Source organism: Microtus pennsylvanicus, chromosome 7 (assembly GCF_037038515.1).
Source record: "Microtus pennsylvanicus isolate mMicPen1 chromosome 7, mMicPen1.hap1, whole genome shotgun sequence".
Taxonomy (NCBI): Eukaryota; Metazoa; Chordata; class Mammalia; order Rodentia; family Cricetidae; genus Microtus; species Microtus pennsylvanicus.
This window is the reverse complement of record NC_134585.1, coordinates 37,281,403-37,297,647: the sequence shown is the minus strand read 5'-3', so window position 1 is coordinate 37,297,647 and position 16,245 is coordinate 37,281,403. Positions and strand designations below refer to the sequence as shown.

The window sequence follows — 16,245 nt, the reverse complement described above, 5'->3', positions numbered from 1 at the left end:
AGCAACATTTGTTTAAGATTTTTTATTTTCTCCAGTGTGTATTTTTGGTATCTTTGTCAAACATCAGATGTCTATAGTTATGTACAGTCATGTTTGGGTTTTCTTTTTTATCGTATTAATCTTCTTGTCTTTTCGAGTGGCAGTACTATGCTGTTTTTATTACTAGAGCTCTGTAAAATAGTTTGAAATATCTAGCATAGTAATCTTTCCTGTATGTTGTAAGGAGGCTGATTGTTGGTTCCCAGCCTCTCGGGCCCAAAAGTAATCACACAGAAACTGTATTAATTAAATCCTAGGACCTAGATCTCCCCTTCTATCTCCATAATCCCAGATTTAGCTCTGGTCACTCAAATATTGCATCCGTTGTCCCTGTGAAAGTCTTCTACAATGCAAAGTTCAAATCTCAAAAGAGATTGGAGAAAGACACTATAAGACAAAAGGCATACTTGTGCTCATAAAATCATAGAATTAATATTATAAAATGACCATTATACCAAGATCAATTTAGAGTTAATATTATCCCAGTGAAAATCCCTGTTTCATTCTTCACATGAATATAAAAACGCATTCTAAAGTTCATTTTGAACTAAAAAATATACTAGATAGTGAAAGCAAATTTGAGCAAAAAGTATAATACAGGTGATGTGGGATTCCCCTTTGTATTCTGTGAATACCATTGATGAATAAAGAAACTGCTTTGGACCTATAGCAAGACAGAACTTAGCTAGGCAGAGAAAACTAAACTGGATTCTGGGCGAAAGAAGGGCAGAGTCAGAGAGAAGCCATATAGCCCCACTGGAGATAGATGCTGGAACTTTACTCGGTAAACCACAGCCACGGGGCAACACACAGATTAGCAGAAGTGGGTTAAATTAATATGTAAGAGTTAACCAATAAGAAACTAGAAATAATGGGCCACACAGTGATTTAAATAATAAAGTTTCTGTGTTATTATTTTGGGGCAGAGCAGCTGGAAACCAACAAGCAGCATCCTCCAACAGCATTTTTTAAATTAATGATTGATGGAGGAAATCCCAGCCCATGTGGGTTCTGCTTTCCCTGGGCTGGTGGTCCTGGTCTCTATAAGAAAGCAGGGAGCAATCCATGGAGAGCAAGCCAGTAAGCAGGACCCCTCCATTTTTTTTATCCATTCCTGCCTCTAAGTTCCTGTCTTGCTTGTGTTCCTGTCCTGACTCCTGTTGATGATGAACAGCAATATGAAAGTGTAAGCAGAATAAACCATTTCCTCCAAACTTGCTTTTTTACCATTGTGTTTCACTGTAACAAGGGAGATCTTAACTAAAACAGCCAGTTAGTTGTGCCTTCCTTCAGCATTTTCCTAAACTGTGCCTTTTGCAAACCTACTGTGCGTGAAATGTGTAACCTTGAAGTGATTCCCCTCATAGAACTGACTACTTAGAATATGGAAGGCCTTAGTCTAGAAGAACTCTTACCACAAGCTGGACAAACAACCAGGTATTTGAAAGTACATATTACCAGGGTTGAGATACTGCTTAGAACATAGTGATTACTTTTGTACTATGTACTTGTTTGTATATAATTTGTGTGTATATAATCTGTGTGTATATAATTTGTGTGTATATAATTTGAACTACTTATTTATACTGACTTAAAATTTTTCCACATATGCTTTTTAAAAATGCTTTTAAGCTGGGGGTTTATACAAATCCCATTCAGGCCACAATATGAATAATAAATATGTGTTTATTTGAACTTCTTGATGGTGAAAGTTCTGCAGACAATAGACTTATTTATTTCTGAAGAGGTTTTATGTTAGAAGAAATATCCCTGGGGCATTAAGAAGAAAAAGCCTACAAGAAGCACTTGACAAAGTTATAACTCTTAGGATAAAATATGACAATAATGATTACTAAAGTAAAAACCAAGTATAAAACAGCACATACTGTACATAATGCATTTTCAACTTTCCTATTATCTAGTTTGTTTGTGTCACTAGAAAAGCTACTTATGGAAAATTAATTTTGATCTTAGAAGACATGAACTCCTTTGATTTATTGTTTTAAACATGAAATATGCATGATAAGAACATTTAGCAATAGGCATGTGTGTTTACTTCTTGCTATGTGATTGATTATTCTTACCACTTTTCAGTATTTTGTGGGCAAGCAGTTAGACATCCCAAATAGTGAAATCAAACCTTGCCAAATTTATATGGTAATATATGGAAAAACTTGGATTATTAACAATGGTTACCATGAAACAAACTAGGCAGCTCAACCTCCACACTGTTTCTTCTTTCACCATAACATGGCCATGTTATAACATACTGTTGATGATAGCATTATAAGTTATTCAGATATTAGGACAGCTTAGGAAAGTGTACTTAGTACAGTGGGGGGAAATGGGTGTGCTTTCCTGAACTAAAATCACAGATCCCTATTCTGATTGCTAAGGTTAAAGAACTTGAGAGGGTGCATAGGAATAAAACTCTTATGCTGGGATCAGTGTTCTTATTAGCAAACGAAGAAACCAGAGCCTTCTCTGCACCCTATGAAAATACACAGCATGACTGTCTGCAACCCTGGTTGATGAACAGGGTCAGAAGTCTGATGTGTTAGCCTCCCAGCCTATGGTACTTCACTATTTTAAACTGTACCTCATGAAGATACAGAGCATGGCTGTCTGTTAACCTGGTACACCATTCTGCCAACAGGGTCAGCGGTCTTTTGTGTGAGCCACCGAGCCCAAGTCATTTCATATGAAGAATCTAAGACACAAAATGAGGACAATTTTTTCTCATTTTCCCAGAATATTTGAAATTTTGATTTAAAATATTATTCAAGAATATAACCCCTTAACATGTTATTCATTGAATTTACTTAATACCTAAATTAGCATCAAACTCAAACTCTTCCTTTTATCAAAGCAACATTTTATTCATATCTTTTGAGATAATATTCTCTCAAGTGAATTATATGTTAAAATACACAGTTGATTTGGTAGTCAGATAGATCACATTCCAGAAATTCAAAGAATTCAAATGCTGCCGGGGCCATGATGATCTGAGTGGCCTGTGCTCTCAACTGGGGCCATGTTGTTGTCCAGACAAGGTCTTCTCCCAAGAACATGTCTGGGTCCTTGCCCCTACAGCAGCCAGGGTCTGAGTTGTGTCCATGGCCCCTGTGACCACCAATGACCTTGGGGATGCTGTGCAAGGGCCATTATGATGCTGGGGCCATACTGATCTGGGTAGCCTATGCTGCCACCTGGAGCCATGGAGTTCTCCAGGCATGGGATGCTGCCTATGACATGTCTGGGTTCATAGCTTTGCAGTATCTGGAGTCTGGGATAAAGTTCATGGCTTCTGTTACTATCAAGTACTTTGCAGATGCACAGCATCCAGTAAGACATCTGAGACCATGTTGCTATTGGGGGCTTTGATGCCACCAGGGCCATGCTAATCTGGGTGTCCTATACTGCCATAGGAAATCTAGAGCTGGCTTACTGGTTTATCATTTATCTTTACATTCTTGTAAGATGGGAGAGGATCTCAGTCTTTCGTCCATTGGATTTGGAATGCTGTCTTCCCTTGCTATTGCTCCAATGTAGCATGTTATAGGCATGTGTCACTACAGCAACCTAGTTTATCCTGTTTTCCAGACGAAATATTAAAGCTCACACAATTAAGTATCTAGGCTCACATACCACATATAAAAAATACCGTGGCTATTAATTCACATCTTGACTGTACAGTCTCCAAAATTCTTTCCTTTTTTCTACTCTTTTCAAAGTTTCTTATCCTGGAAATTCATCACAGAAGACAAATTGTTTGGGAAACAGTATTTTCAAACACTTACTATCAGAACTGAATGCAAGCTATAGGTGAGTTACAAAATTTTAACGATAGAAGAAATTCTAATCATCCTCTTGTCTAATGTTCTATATTATTATAGAACATTATGTTTATTCGGCATCAAGGAAGTACCTATTACTCATTATTTTGTAGTAAATCAAGTTGAGCACCAGTGATTCAGTAGGTGGGAGAGGACTCTCCCTTTGCTGGAGGTGTCCCCTGGTGTACATTGTTCAGACCCTTCTGGATTCATATAGCAATATGCCTGCTTCAGGTCACACATTGCGCTCCTTTAAGGTATAGTTGAGCCTCTTTCAGGGGATCTTTAGTAAATTAGGGCATGATGCCTGATTTTTAAATGCCAGCTTGCTGCAATGAAGCATCACTAGGGAAGGGAGTCTTGCCTGAATCTTACATAAACCTGTGGACAAAGCCTTGAGGGATTGTCTTGATTGTTAGTTGACTCAGCCCACTGTAGGTGAACCCATTCCCTAGGCTATGCCATGAACTGTATAAGGGTGAAAAAAAGGTAGCTAAACCAATAAACAGGCAGCTTGAATGCAGGTTTCTTTTAAGCTTTGCTCTTGACGTGTGTGTGTGTGTGTGTGTGTGTGTGTGTGTGTGTGTGTGTGTGTAATAGAAGAGCTGGATTGACAGGTGAATTCAGATTAATGTAATTTGCCCAATATGTGTTATGAGAGCCCAATTTCTATCATCTACCAGAACAGCAAGTACCATTAAGTAGATAGATAGATAGATAGATAGATAGATAGATAGATAGATAGATAGATAGATAGATAGATAGATAGATAGATAGATTAGATAGATTAATAGATAGATAGATAGATAGATAGATAGATAGATAGATAGATAGATAGATAGATAGATAGATAGAGAGAGATAGAGATAAAAATATCACAATGTATGTGCAAAGGTTAATGGCACTTAGGTGTCTTGCCTTCAGAAGCTTAACATTTCACCTAGCTGATTAAATTCTGTTGTGGATGATTCCAACTCTGAAGACTGATTTGAAAATTGTTAACTGGCTTGCATCACATTATCATTTCTCCAAGAGTTTCTTTCTACTTTTGGAAAATTTACTTAAATTGTGGTCCTTTGTCACAATCTCAGGAAATGTAAAATCAATGAAAATGAGTAGATCTCTATTTCTAAAAATATTCTTTTCACAGGAAGAAGAGTTGAGGAAGAGTGGGGAGGCCAAGTATGCACACCTGAGCGACGAACTGCATGTATTAATTGAAGTGTTTGCTCCACCCGGGGAAGCTTATTCACGAATGAGTCATGCCTTGGAGGAGATTAAAAAATTCCTGGTTCCTGTAAGTGATTTTTTTTTTATTTTACAAACGGTTTCTTATCCATTCCTATTTTAAATTGTGTCTTTGATCTCTACTGACTTTTTGGAAGGAAATTCATGCTGTACATTAATTATCTATGTGTAGATTTGATACAAATCTTAAATAAATAAAGAACAACACAAGACATTTGTTATAAGAACTGGCATGTTGGCACTTTCTACTAGTCTGACACAAGCATTCATCATAAGCCGGTTGCATAGTATACACCATAAGAAATTGAGCCAGAAACACTAATAATAAAAATGTACAAGCAAAAATACATGATTTATGTCACCATCCACTGTTTTAACCCCCGACATTTATTTTGATAATTTATAATTAGTAGGAAAACATAGTAAAAAAGAATAAAAAGGATGTGATTGAATATGTATTATTTATAGTAGGACAATGATAGTATTTTAAAATGAGAAGTGTCTTTTAAGTGGTAGTTTGTCAGGTTCTAGCGGATACAAAATATAGTATATGATAATATTAATAGAAGTAGATATATGTTAACTTAGAAATTTAGAAATGTATACTCACCATACAATGTGAGACTAGATGATGCTCATTTAGTAAGGTGGCAAATTCAGCAGCTAGTTGAGTAGAGTTCGCTACTGATTTCCTAAGAAACCGAGGAACATAAATGCATGAAGTCTTAAGGTTGACAATTGAGCATTCTAGAAACAAGTGCTTCCGTAGAAAGCTTGCCAAAAGGCTTGAGACTGATGGTGAGATATTGAAAGAATGCTGGGTAAAGTTCCTGGAAGATCTTGGAAAGATTCTCAGCCCAGAGCATAGATAACTGAGATTATTCTGCAAATAAAGAAACTCAGTGAAAACCTTAGAGAAGGTGGCTGGCAGATAAGATCCACTGATTAGTAGTGGTATTGAAAGCCAGAAAGGAAAAATATCAAAGAATTTCCTAAGTGCATAGCATTAATGTCCGGCCACATTTTCTAGTTACAAGTCCAGTCCCAACGTTAATCTTCATCAAGACACAGTTATAGAATAATGGCACACTAGGTTGAGTATTTCTTAATTGCAGGTGCACAGTTAGTATTGGGGTCTCATCTGTAAACCTACCTAAATAGATCTCATTCTGAAGATTGATGATGCTATATTATTTGTTCCTTTGGTTTTCCAATAAAATATTTAGTACAAAGCTGAATAAGGCATTTCAGTCATTTAGTTAGGAGCAGATCAGATAAACATATGTGGAATGAAGCCAGGTCTGTTTGTATCACAATTTCATTATATAGCTTTAGATAAGGTGCTTAAATGTTTAGAGCATCAGTTTATTGATCTTTAAAATGAAAATGATCATAATTTACTCACCAGTCACAACTATTATGAATATTAAACAGGATAGTACATGGAAAGGGTTTAAAAATAATAAAAATAGAAAAAATTATTTATATATAATAGAAATACCTTTAGATAATTTTATGAGGTAAAATATGTTAGACTGTGTAATAAGTCTTTTTATTTGAAATATTATATATATGTATATAGGCATACATATAATATAAATACATTTATGGCACAAATACAAATTTTTTTCCATTTCTTTCCTCCCTCCAAACCCTCTCATATACTATCCCCTACTCTCCTTCAAATACATGGCCAGTTTTTTTCTCTAATTTTTATTTTATGCATAGATTCCTATTTGCATATTTTTACTACATACATATTTTACATATATATTTCTAAGTAGAACTTTCTCAGTCCATATAACATTACTTGTAATATGTCATATATATATATATATATATATATATATATATATATATATATAGAGAGAGAGAGAGAGAGAGAGAGAGAGAGAGAGCATAGACTGTAGGCTATGTTGACCTACTTATGTAGTAAATATCTGTGACATGCATTACTTTCTCATATATTATACCTTGCAATAACTTCATTTCTATCTTACTCACTGAAACATATATACTAGACAAAGTTGGAAATTTATTTCTGGGCCACCATTGTATCATTTTCATTCATCATCTTGCTTGACAGTGTTTGTCTGATTGTAGTTTAACTATTGAAATGACCGACCAAATTCAGCAGAAAACTAAGTAAGGCAAATGCAATCTGGCCACATCTGTGATCCATGTGTGCCATGTAAATGTGGTTTCCCCCTTGCCCCTGATAATCTGGGACTTCTTTCTAGTAGACTTGTCCCATGCCCATGTTATTACATGTTTTGACTTTTATTTATGCAACATGCAAGCTCACTGATAACTCTACATCTTTGAAGATTTTTCTTAAAAAATATTTACGTGGCTAGTTACTTTCCATTAGCATTTTCTCAATTCTACATGTGCAGGAACTTCTTCAACTACAAATCTAAAGTTACTTCCTCCTTTGTCTTCTATTATGCAGTGCTGTTGTGATAGGTTCATGGCATCATTATTATAAAGAAATTAGTCTTTGATAACAGAAAAACAGACAATTTTATTGACCTTCTCCAATAAAAGGTTTTAGTGACCTAAATAAGAAGTCATAATACAGAGCACTTTTTCAGAATCTGTAAGTTGACAAGCCTGTCTTGCTTGACTTGAGCTTCATATAATCTCAAGCAGAGTTTTGTGTAAATTAAAGCAGTAGGCAGGTATGTGGGCAGATTTATGCATATGTACACATATTTAATTTATGCCTTTGTATAGTTGTGTATCTCTTTACTAGTCTCGTAAATATGATATCTAAGTTAATTCAATAAAAGGAAAAAAAAGCAAAAACAAAAACATTGATCAGTATAGACCTTTTCTGGAGTGTGGTCAACTTACCAAGACCAATACTCATGAAGAAGATTGACTATTTCTCTCTTAGCTGCTATTAGTGATCTATAACTCCTCAGCTATGAGTAGGACTTCAGCCTACCTTCCTTCTCCATCCTGAATTTAATCTTGCATGGGTCTTGTACATACTCATAACTACTATGTGGTGGTTTGAAAGAAAATGGTCCCCAAAAGGGAGTGGCATTCTTAGGAGGTTGGGTGTTGCTGAAATAGGTGTGTCCTTGTAGGAGAAGTATGTTACCGTGGAGGTGGGCTTTGAGGTCTCATCTATACTCAAGGAACACCCAGTATCTCAGATCACTTCCCGTTGTCTGTAAGATGTCAGACTCTTAGCTACTTCTCTAGCACATGTCTGCCCATTTGCCTCCTGCCATTTCTCACCATGATGATAATGGACTGAACCTCTGAAGTGTGAGTGAGTTCCCTCCCAACTGAAATGTTTTCCTTTATGAGAGTTGCCATGGTTATGGTGTCTCTTCACCTAAGACACAGTGAATTCATATGTGCAGTTGCCCTGCTGTATCTGGAAGACAATGATACTTGTAGTCATCCACTGCTGCCGACCCTTAAATTCTTTCTGTCTTCTTTTATATGATTTTCTTTGAGTCTTGGGAGGAGGAGGTGACTTAGTATCGCATTAAGGAATGGGCACTTCATAATCTCTTATTCTCTGTACCTTGTCTAGTTGTGAGTCTCTGCATTAATCACCATCTACTGCATATAGAAACTTCTCTGATGAGGGCTGACAGATACATTTTTCATGGGTATAAGGATAATTCATCGGGAGTCAGTTTAATATTATATACATTTAAGATAATAGTAGACTCTGAATATGATCGAAACAGGTTATATTAATATCTCAAATCAATCATAATGAAAAAGAACAATGAAGGAAGTTGAAAAAGAATGCCTAGGAATATATTCTGAAACATACAATATTTATACATTTTTATCATGGTTTTGGAATTAATCAAGAAAATATTAAATAATATTTCTATATTGTTATTTCATACCATTTATACATTTATATTATATATAGATACATCACAAATACAGTTATAGATGCACTGTGGTTAACACTTGAAGTTAGCTATATGGTCGAAAGTTGAACTTTAATATACTAATGTGTATATACATGCATATATACATGAACCAGGTTCTTTCTTTTCTTAATTATATTAGACATTTATCTTGCTGATAGTCATCCTTCTTAAAATCGAGCATTTAAGAATATTAGTTTCAGTTTGACATATTGGAAATCCATATTGTAAACATAAAGAAATTTTCTTGTAAAAAAAAAGTAAAGGATAAAGAATTTGCTTGTATAAAAAAAGTAAAGGTTTCTTCTTATGATAAAAGCAAGTAGAGAATATCTCATTTTGTGTTTATCAGAGGATAGTCCCACCTCTAAAATTGGAATATGAAACTCTCACCTACGTGTGTAAGCAGATGTAGAGGAACTGGAAAAAGACTAAGGTACTTTCAGTATGGGGAGGGGAAAGAAGCTTGATTTTCATATACTAAAAATTTTAACATTTTGAAACATAAAGTATATAAAACTTTGCCCATAGATATCTTATGCAGATATATTAATTATGTAAAAGATATATTAGTAGCATTACCATGAGATCCACGCTATATTTTTATTTCAAAAGGAAATTACATCAGTGTTTTATGCAGGTGAACAGGTAGGAGAAATAATACATTAAACAAGAACCCACAAGCAAACACAAGTGATGTTGGTATGTGGGAAGACAGAGTGGGAGGTAGCCAGCCGATGCCTTTGCGCTCACTGTGGGAGGAGATGAACATTTTCTAGTAGCTTCAGCCTGCAAATGAGAGCATCCTCAACTGCAAAATATGACGTAACATTCATTGCAGTAAAGAAAGCACGACCCATAAGCTGGTACTAGCTCATCAAATTCTTGATGGCTAAATGTTTCCCAGCATTTCCTTAGACTTCTGTTATGAAAAGCACTCACTTTTAATGTAAGCAATCATGATATAACCCCGTGGGAGTTAATAGAAGTAAGCAAAGAGCTGTAGGAATTTGTTACCTGCTGAGTGATGCTTTGTTGCTATGGTACTGTGATCCTATTTTCGTTTTATTTGAAAAATTTATTATCATCTAATATTAGCACTTGTTATTCACTAAATAGTCATAAAAATAACAGACCTTTGACTTTAAACATAGCTAAAAGCATTATTAGTTTTGAGAAGAGGTATATTAGCAGTATGTTTTATCACTGCTAAACCTGGACTACTTTAGCATTGCTAATTGATTGACATAGCCGAGAACACAGGGGAAGAAAAGAGGCAGCAAGTAGCTATTGGAATGAAATATCTTTCTCAGAAACTAGAAAACAAGTGTCCAAAGATTCAAATGGTCACTTTGTAGTAATGGTGGTAATTTCATTAGAAGCAGTTTTTCCCAGATGTGCGTGCTTTCACTTGTAATAGCCTAGAATTTTAAAGTTCCCAAGCCAATCTTTTTTTTTTCTTTTTTGGGGTGTGTAGAAAATTTATTTGTTTGTTTGTTTGTTTGTTTTACATTCTAACCACAGTTTTCCCTTACTCCTCTCCTCCTACTCTCTCCCCTCATCCCCTCTGTTCTCATCCCCCAATCCACTGCTCTTCCTTTCCTGTTTAGGAAAGGGCAGAGCTCCAAGAAGTATCAACAAAACTTGGCATAATAGGATGCAGTAAGACTAAGCATCTCCCCATGTGTTAAGGCTGGGCAAGGTGACTCTGTGTGAGAAGTAGGGTCCCAAAGGCCTGTAAAAGAGTAGGAAAACATAGCCCCTGCTTTCACTGATAGGAATTCCACAAGAGGACAAAGCCAAACAACTGTATATATGCAGAGTACCTCTTCTATCAGGTTCAATGTATCTGGCTTTATGGTAAGATCTTGTATCCACTCATATTTGAATTTTGTGCAGGGTGATAAATACGGATCTATTTGCATTATTCTCCGTGCAGTCATACAGTTTGACCAGCACCAATTGTTAAAGATGCTGTCTTTATTTCTAGTGTGTTTCCTGGCTTCTTTGTCAAAAATCATGAGCCAAGTATAGCATTTTCCAAGCCAATCACTTTTTCAAATATTTTCTCCACCACCTTCTGAGCTTCTTTTCTAGCACAGACCTGCCTCCTGTTCTATAGGTAAAAAAAACAACTCTAATAGGCAGTTCTCTGACCCAGACCTCAAGAGGCCCTTAGGCCTGATTTACACACAGTCATCTCAAGATTCCCCCTCTTTTGTACACAACAGATGCTAATATACTCTTGTTTTAAGGAGGAGAGTCACATTCTGTCTGCTCTCTTCCAAGATGTGCTAAATTCTTCCACATTTAATTTACTGACCTTTCTTCTTACATAGCCTAGGGGAAAAAACCACTCAAAGTAACTTCTCATGGACTCCAAACTTTAAATTACAGTGCTTTTTGATATCATGTGATGCTTCTAAAATAATATTTTATTTTGTAATGATATTAGAAATTATTTATTTTAAAATGACAAGATTGCCTTAAAAATATGTTATGTGGATATTGGCCTTTCTAAAATTTAATCATGTAAATATTTCCATATGTTTTATTTCCATATGATTTCAGTGATCAGGTTAGCATACCCTGAGAAGAATGAGCAATGTTCATTACGTAGATGAGGAGGCTGCCAAGACCAAGAATGAATAAGTCCATAAGTGGCTTAAGCCCACAGCACAGCATGGTGTGCTTGGCTTTTATATGCAAGGACACAGTAGCTTGTTTATAGGGACAGAGTTTTCCAAGTGAGGCAGCAGAAGAGCAACAATGTCAGCATTGGTTCAGTTAGACATTTGTACCTAATATCAAAGCCCTTTGTGTAGATTAACCATATTTAGAGGGAGTATAGGATATGTCTGCATAATTGGTCTTTGTATTTTGTTGTCTCTGAATACTAATCTAAGATCAATGTGGGTAGAAATGGTTAGAGGAAAATAGTTCGTGCCTATAAGGTTACTGGCATTGCAGAGAACATTTTAGTTTTACTTCATGTCATGATGTACAAAGGTGGCCACTACTGATCCATTCTTCACAGCTACTCTTAGTTGTTGTTGCTTGTTTCCATAAAATTGCAAAAGTATAAAACAAAAGGTTAAACACTTACGATGTAACTAAAACATGTAAGTTTCAAGAATATATCCAAGCATCTAGTGTATCAAAACAGAAAAAAAATAAAAATAAAAGAATATACTAAAGAAACCAGGAATATCTAGACCTTTCTCACTGTTGTCTGTAACATTAAGAACAGCTCAGGGTTTTATGAAACCAAGTACACAAAACAATGGGCTTATTTGAAAACATACTTCTTCCTGTGCTTGCTCAAACAAGAAACTTTCCTTCCAGCTGATGTAATCAACTCACATGGAAAGTAGTATGAAGCCCCCTGAGTGATGCTACAGAGATGATATAGTGCACAGTGTTGTGCATGCATGGGATTGGACTAATAGAATCTATTGTTTGTTTGTTTGTTGGATTTTTGAAGTCATATCTGAATTGCTGATTTTCGCTTTTTTTCTTTCTTCTTAGCTTTCGGGTTTGTGTTCTATAGGTAGACATTCCAGTTATTGTCATGTAGCAAAACTAGTAAGACTTTAAAAATTTGAGAGTTTCTAATTGTTTTTTTTTTTTGAAATCACATCTCTCACCTGAGATTTAACATTTTCCAGCCTTTGTTCAACATTTGTTTCAGTCACAATAAATTTTTAGCTCACAGATCCTCTTAATAATCTTGCCCAGTCCTACAGGTCTTTGTGTTACCCAGGGACACTGAAGGGAAGAAAACACCATCTGCTATAAGCACATTTTCTCAAAATGAACTACACCCCCCTTTCTGTCCTTTCCTTCTGATTTCTAGTCTTATTTGAGGAAGTTTAGAATATTCCAAAAGGTAAATTTCATACAAAGTTAGATATTATAAACAGAGTGATATTTCTTAAATGGAAAAAGAAACCTCTCACTACTAAAATGTTTGCAACAACTCTTCTTAAACCCAAGAATAGACTTGCTGCCTTAAGGATGATATTTTAGGTAAAACCCATTCCCTTGTAGAGTGAAGACACTATCGTAATCCACATAGTTTAAAAAACACAAGAGATTAACTGTGTAAGAATCACTCTTCTTTACAGAAGTATTGGGTTGGATGATTTGCTAGTAAGTGTACAAGTTATTGGGACAGAGAGGTCCCTTTTCTTAAAAGTTACATGTTCTGACCCTTTCAAAGGCAGGCAACAACAAAAACAGATAGAATTCTTTTTCACCAATAAAATTATTAAAATGCAAGTGTGAGGGATGCTATCAGATCACCGTACAGAGGACAATAGAGGTCATGTGATCATGGTAGGGGCTATCTAGTCTCTGTAAAGTTCCTCTGTATTTAGTGAATTATGTGTCTGTATTCTTGTGAAAGCTGATGAATCTCGGCTTACTCTCATCCTCCCACTCCTCAATTGGACTTTGAGAGCTCAGTCCAGTGCTCCACTGTGGGTCTCTGCCTCAGCTTCCATCAGTTGCTGGATGAAAGTTCTACAGTGACATTTAAGATATTCATTAATCTGACTACAGGGCAAGGCCAATTCAGGTCCCAGCTCCTCTATTGCTTAGGGCCTTAACTGGGGTCATCCTTGTGGATTCCTGGGAATTTCTCTCATGTCAGGTTTCTTGCTAGCCATATACTGCCTTCCTCAATCAAAATATCTCTTTCTTTCCTCTCATCTCAGTCCTTCCTCCATCTCTACTATCTTGTTCCTTCAAGTTCTCCTCCCCCTTCCCCTTCTCTCCTCTTCTTTCCCTTCCATTCTCCATTCTCCCTCACCCCATGCTCCCAATTCTGTCAGGCAATCTTGTCAATTTCCATTTTCCTTGTGATCTATATAAGTTTTTCTTAGGGTTCTCCTTGGCATTTAGCTCCTCTAGGGTCATTAACTATAGGCTAGTTATCTTTTGTTTTACATCTAGTATCCACTTATGAGTGAGTACATATCATGTTCATCTTTCTGGGTCTGGGTTACCTCACTCAGGTTGTTTTTAGCTATTTCCACCCATTTGAATATAAATTTCAAGATATGCTTTTTACCACTGCCTAATACTTCATTGTATAAATGTAGCACATTTTCCTTATCCATTCTTCTGTTGAGGGGCATCTAGGTTGTTTCCAGGTTCTGGCTATTACAAATAATGCTGCTATGAACATAGCTGAACAAATGTCCTTGTAGTATGATTGAGCATCCTTTGAGTATATGCCCAAGAGTGGTATTGTTGTATCCTGAGGTGTGTTGATTCCCAATTTTCTGAGAAACTGCCATACTGATTTTTATCATATTTTATAAAAATATAATCGAAAGTAATTTAGGAGGAAAAGATAGAGCGGTGTAAGAAAATTAATAAACCGTTAATTAGTCCATTATTCTTGACAGTAAAACAACTGCATATGGAAAATGACTATTCGAGAGCTTTTATATTCTCTTACATTGATAATAAGATGATCAGTTTAACTAGTATTTCCCATCTGTGGATGGGTAGGAGGAAAAAAAACAGATTTGCCTACTTTTCCTGTGTGTCCAGGGAGGAGTACCAGTAATGCACCTTGTGACAGAGTATCAGCCTTCTCTGTGTGAGCATGTTCACTTCTCTGGTCCTTCCTCAGTGGCTTCCTCATCTGCAATATATCTTTACTTCTATTCAGAGCAGTTCCTCAATCAGCCTGCAGCTTCATGAGTCTGAGTCGTTGCCATGAATTTGCTCAGCTCTCTGCCTCTTAAGCTCTGGATATCACCTTTGCTTCTTGTGCTCAAGCGTCTGTTTACCTAGAATTCTGATTCAAGCTATACAGCTCAGAATGTTGCATTTAATTTCAAATTTCTTTCACATAAATCTATTTCTGGTTTCTGAATCATAGACACACTATGACTCACTTGTTGGGTGAGGTGTATATTTTGCCTTCTGTTTCCTCCCTTTCATTTTTCCTTTCCTTTTTTCAAATTTCAGTGACTTTTTTGGTGGCTATTTTTTTTCTTATAAACATAGAGGAAAGAAATTAAGCCCAAATCTATTATCTCAAGTGTTAACCAACTTTGTTGTGCTGAATTTTTATGACCTTAACTGAAAAAAGATATTTTATACAGTTTTTTAAGTAAATTAAATGTTTAATTGGAATACATTTTAAGCAAAATTAAAATTTGTGCTATTCATTTTGTATTTAAAATTATACAGATACAATAAATATGGACAAGCAATTTAGATATATTTTTAATATTAAAGGAGTGTTCCCAGCTGCTCAGCCTCAAAATAATTACACAGGCACAATATTATTGAAATTACTGCTTGGCCCATTAGCTCTAGCTTCTTATTTGCTAACTCTTACATCTTAATTAAATACATCTCCATTAATCTGTACATCCCATAATGTCATGGCCTAGCAACAAAGTTCCAGCATTTGTCTCTGACAGGGCTACATGGCTTCTCTCTGACTTCACCCTTCTTTCTCCCAGCATTCAATTTAGTTTTCCCTGTCTACCTAAGTTCTGCCCTATTAACAGGCCAAGATAGTTTCTTTATTCACCAGTGGTATTCACAGCATACAGAGAGGAATCCCACATCATTTTTTAAAAATTTATCATAATTAAGATATATTTTTGATAGGTCTTATTTAATGCCACTATATCATGTATTTAATTATTTAATATACCGTTCTAGTGTATTTCCAGTGTTGATTACATTTGCTTATTTAATGAATTTATGGACATGTGAAGGAATAAATAATTTTCACTATGTTATTATTTAGATATATATGATAGGTTGGGTTTTTTAAGTTTTTATATTCATATTTATTTATATTTTAAATTAGTCTATTTTTGACATTTTCACAAATGTATATTTTACATTCTGATTGTACTCATTTTCCTACCCTTTCTCTATTTTATTTTTCCTGGCTAGTTGTTTCACTCTTTTCTTATTTATTAAGTAATCTTTCTCATTTATTTTACAACCTGACCACAATTTTCACCCACCTCTTCCATTCCCTCCTCCCCCACCTGCAGTCCCCTTCCCATGCCTTCTCTGTCTCCTTTCAGAAAGGGGTGGGCCTTGAATGGGAGTCAACAAAGCATGACACGTTAAGTTGAGGCAGGACCAATCTCCTCTCCTCAACAACTCTGGACTAGGCAATCCAATATGCGGAATAGGTTCACAAAACTCAATTCAAGCTTCAGGGACAG

At 35.7% G+C, this 16,245-nt stretch overlaps 1 protein-coding gene across 3 annotated transcripts in view; it reads left to right on the top strand.

The window, feature by feature from the left end:
- The window catches only part of Khdrbs2 (KH RNA binding domain containing, signal transduction associated 2), a 393,774-nt gene that overhangs the window by 193,319 nt on the left and 184,210 nt on the right, over positions 1-16,245 (top strand). For all 3 annotated transcript variants that reach the window (XR_012911354.1, XM_075980542.1, XM_075980543.1), the window contains exon 4: positions 5,026-5,172. Coding sequence is in view for 2 of the 3 variants with exons in the window: in XM_075980542.1 (XP_075836657.1) it covers positions 5,026-5,172 (147 nt within the window). In the remaining variant the exon portion in view is untranslated. The remainder of the gene's footprint in view (positions 1-5,025; positions 5,173-16,245) is intronic.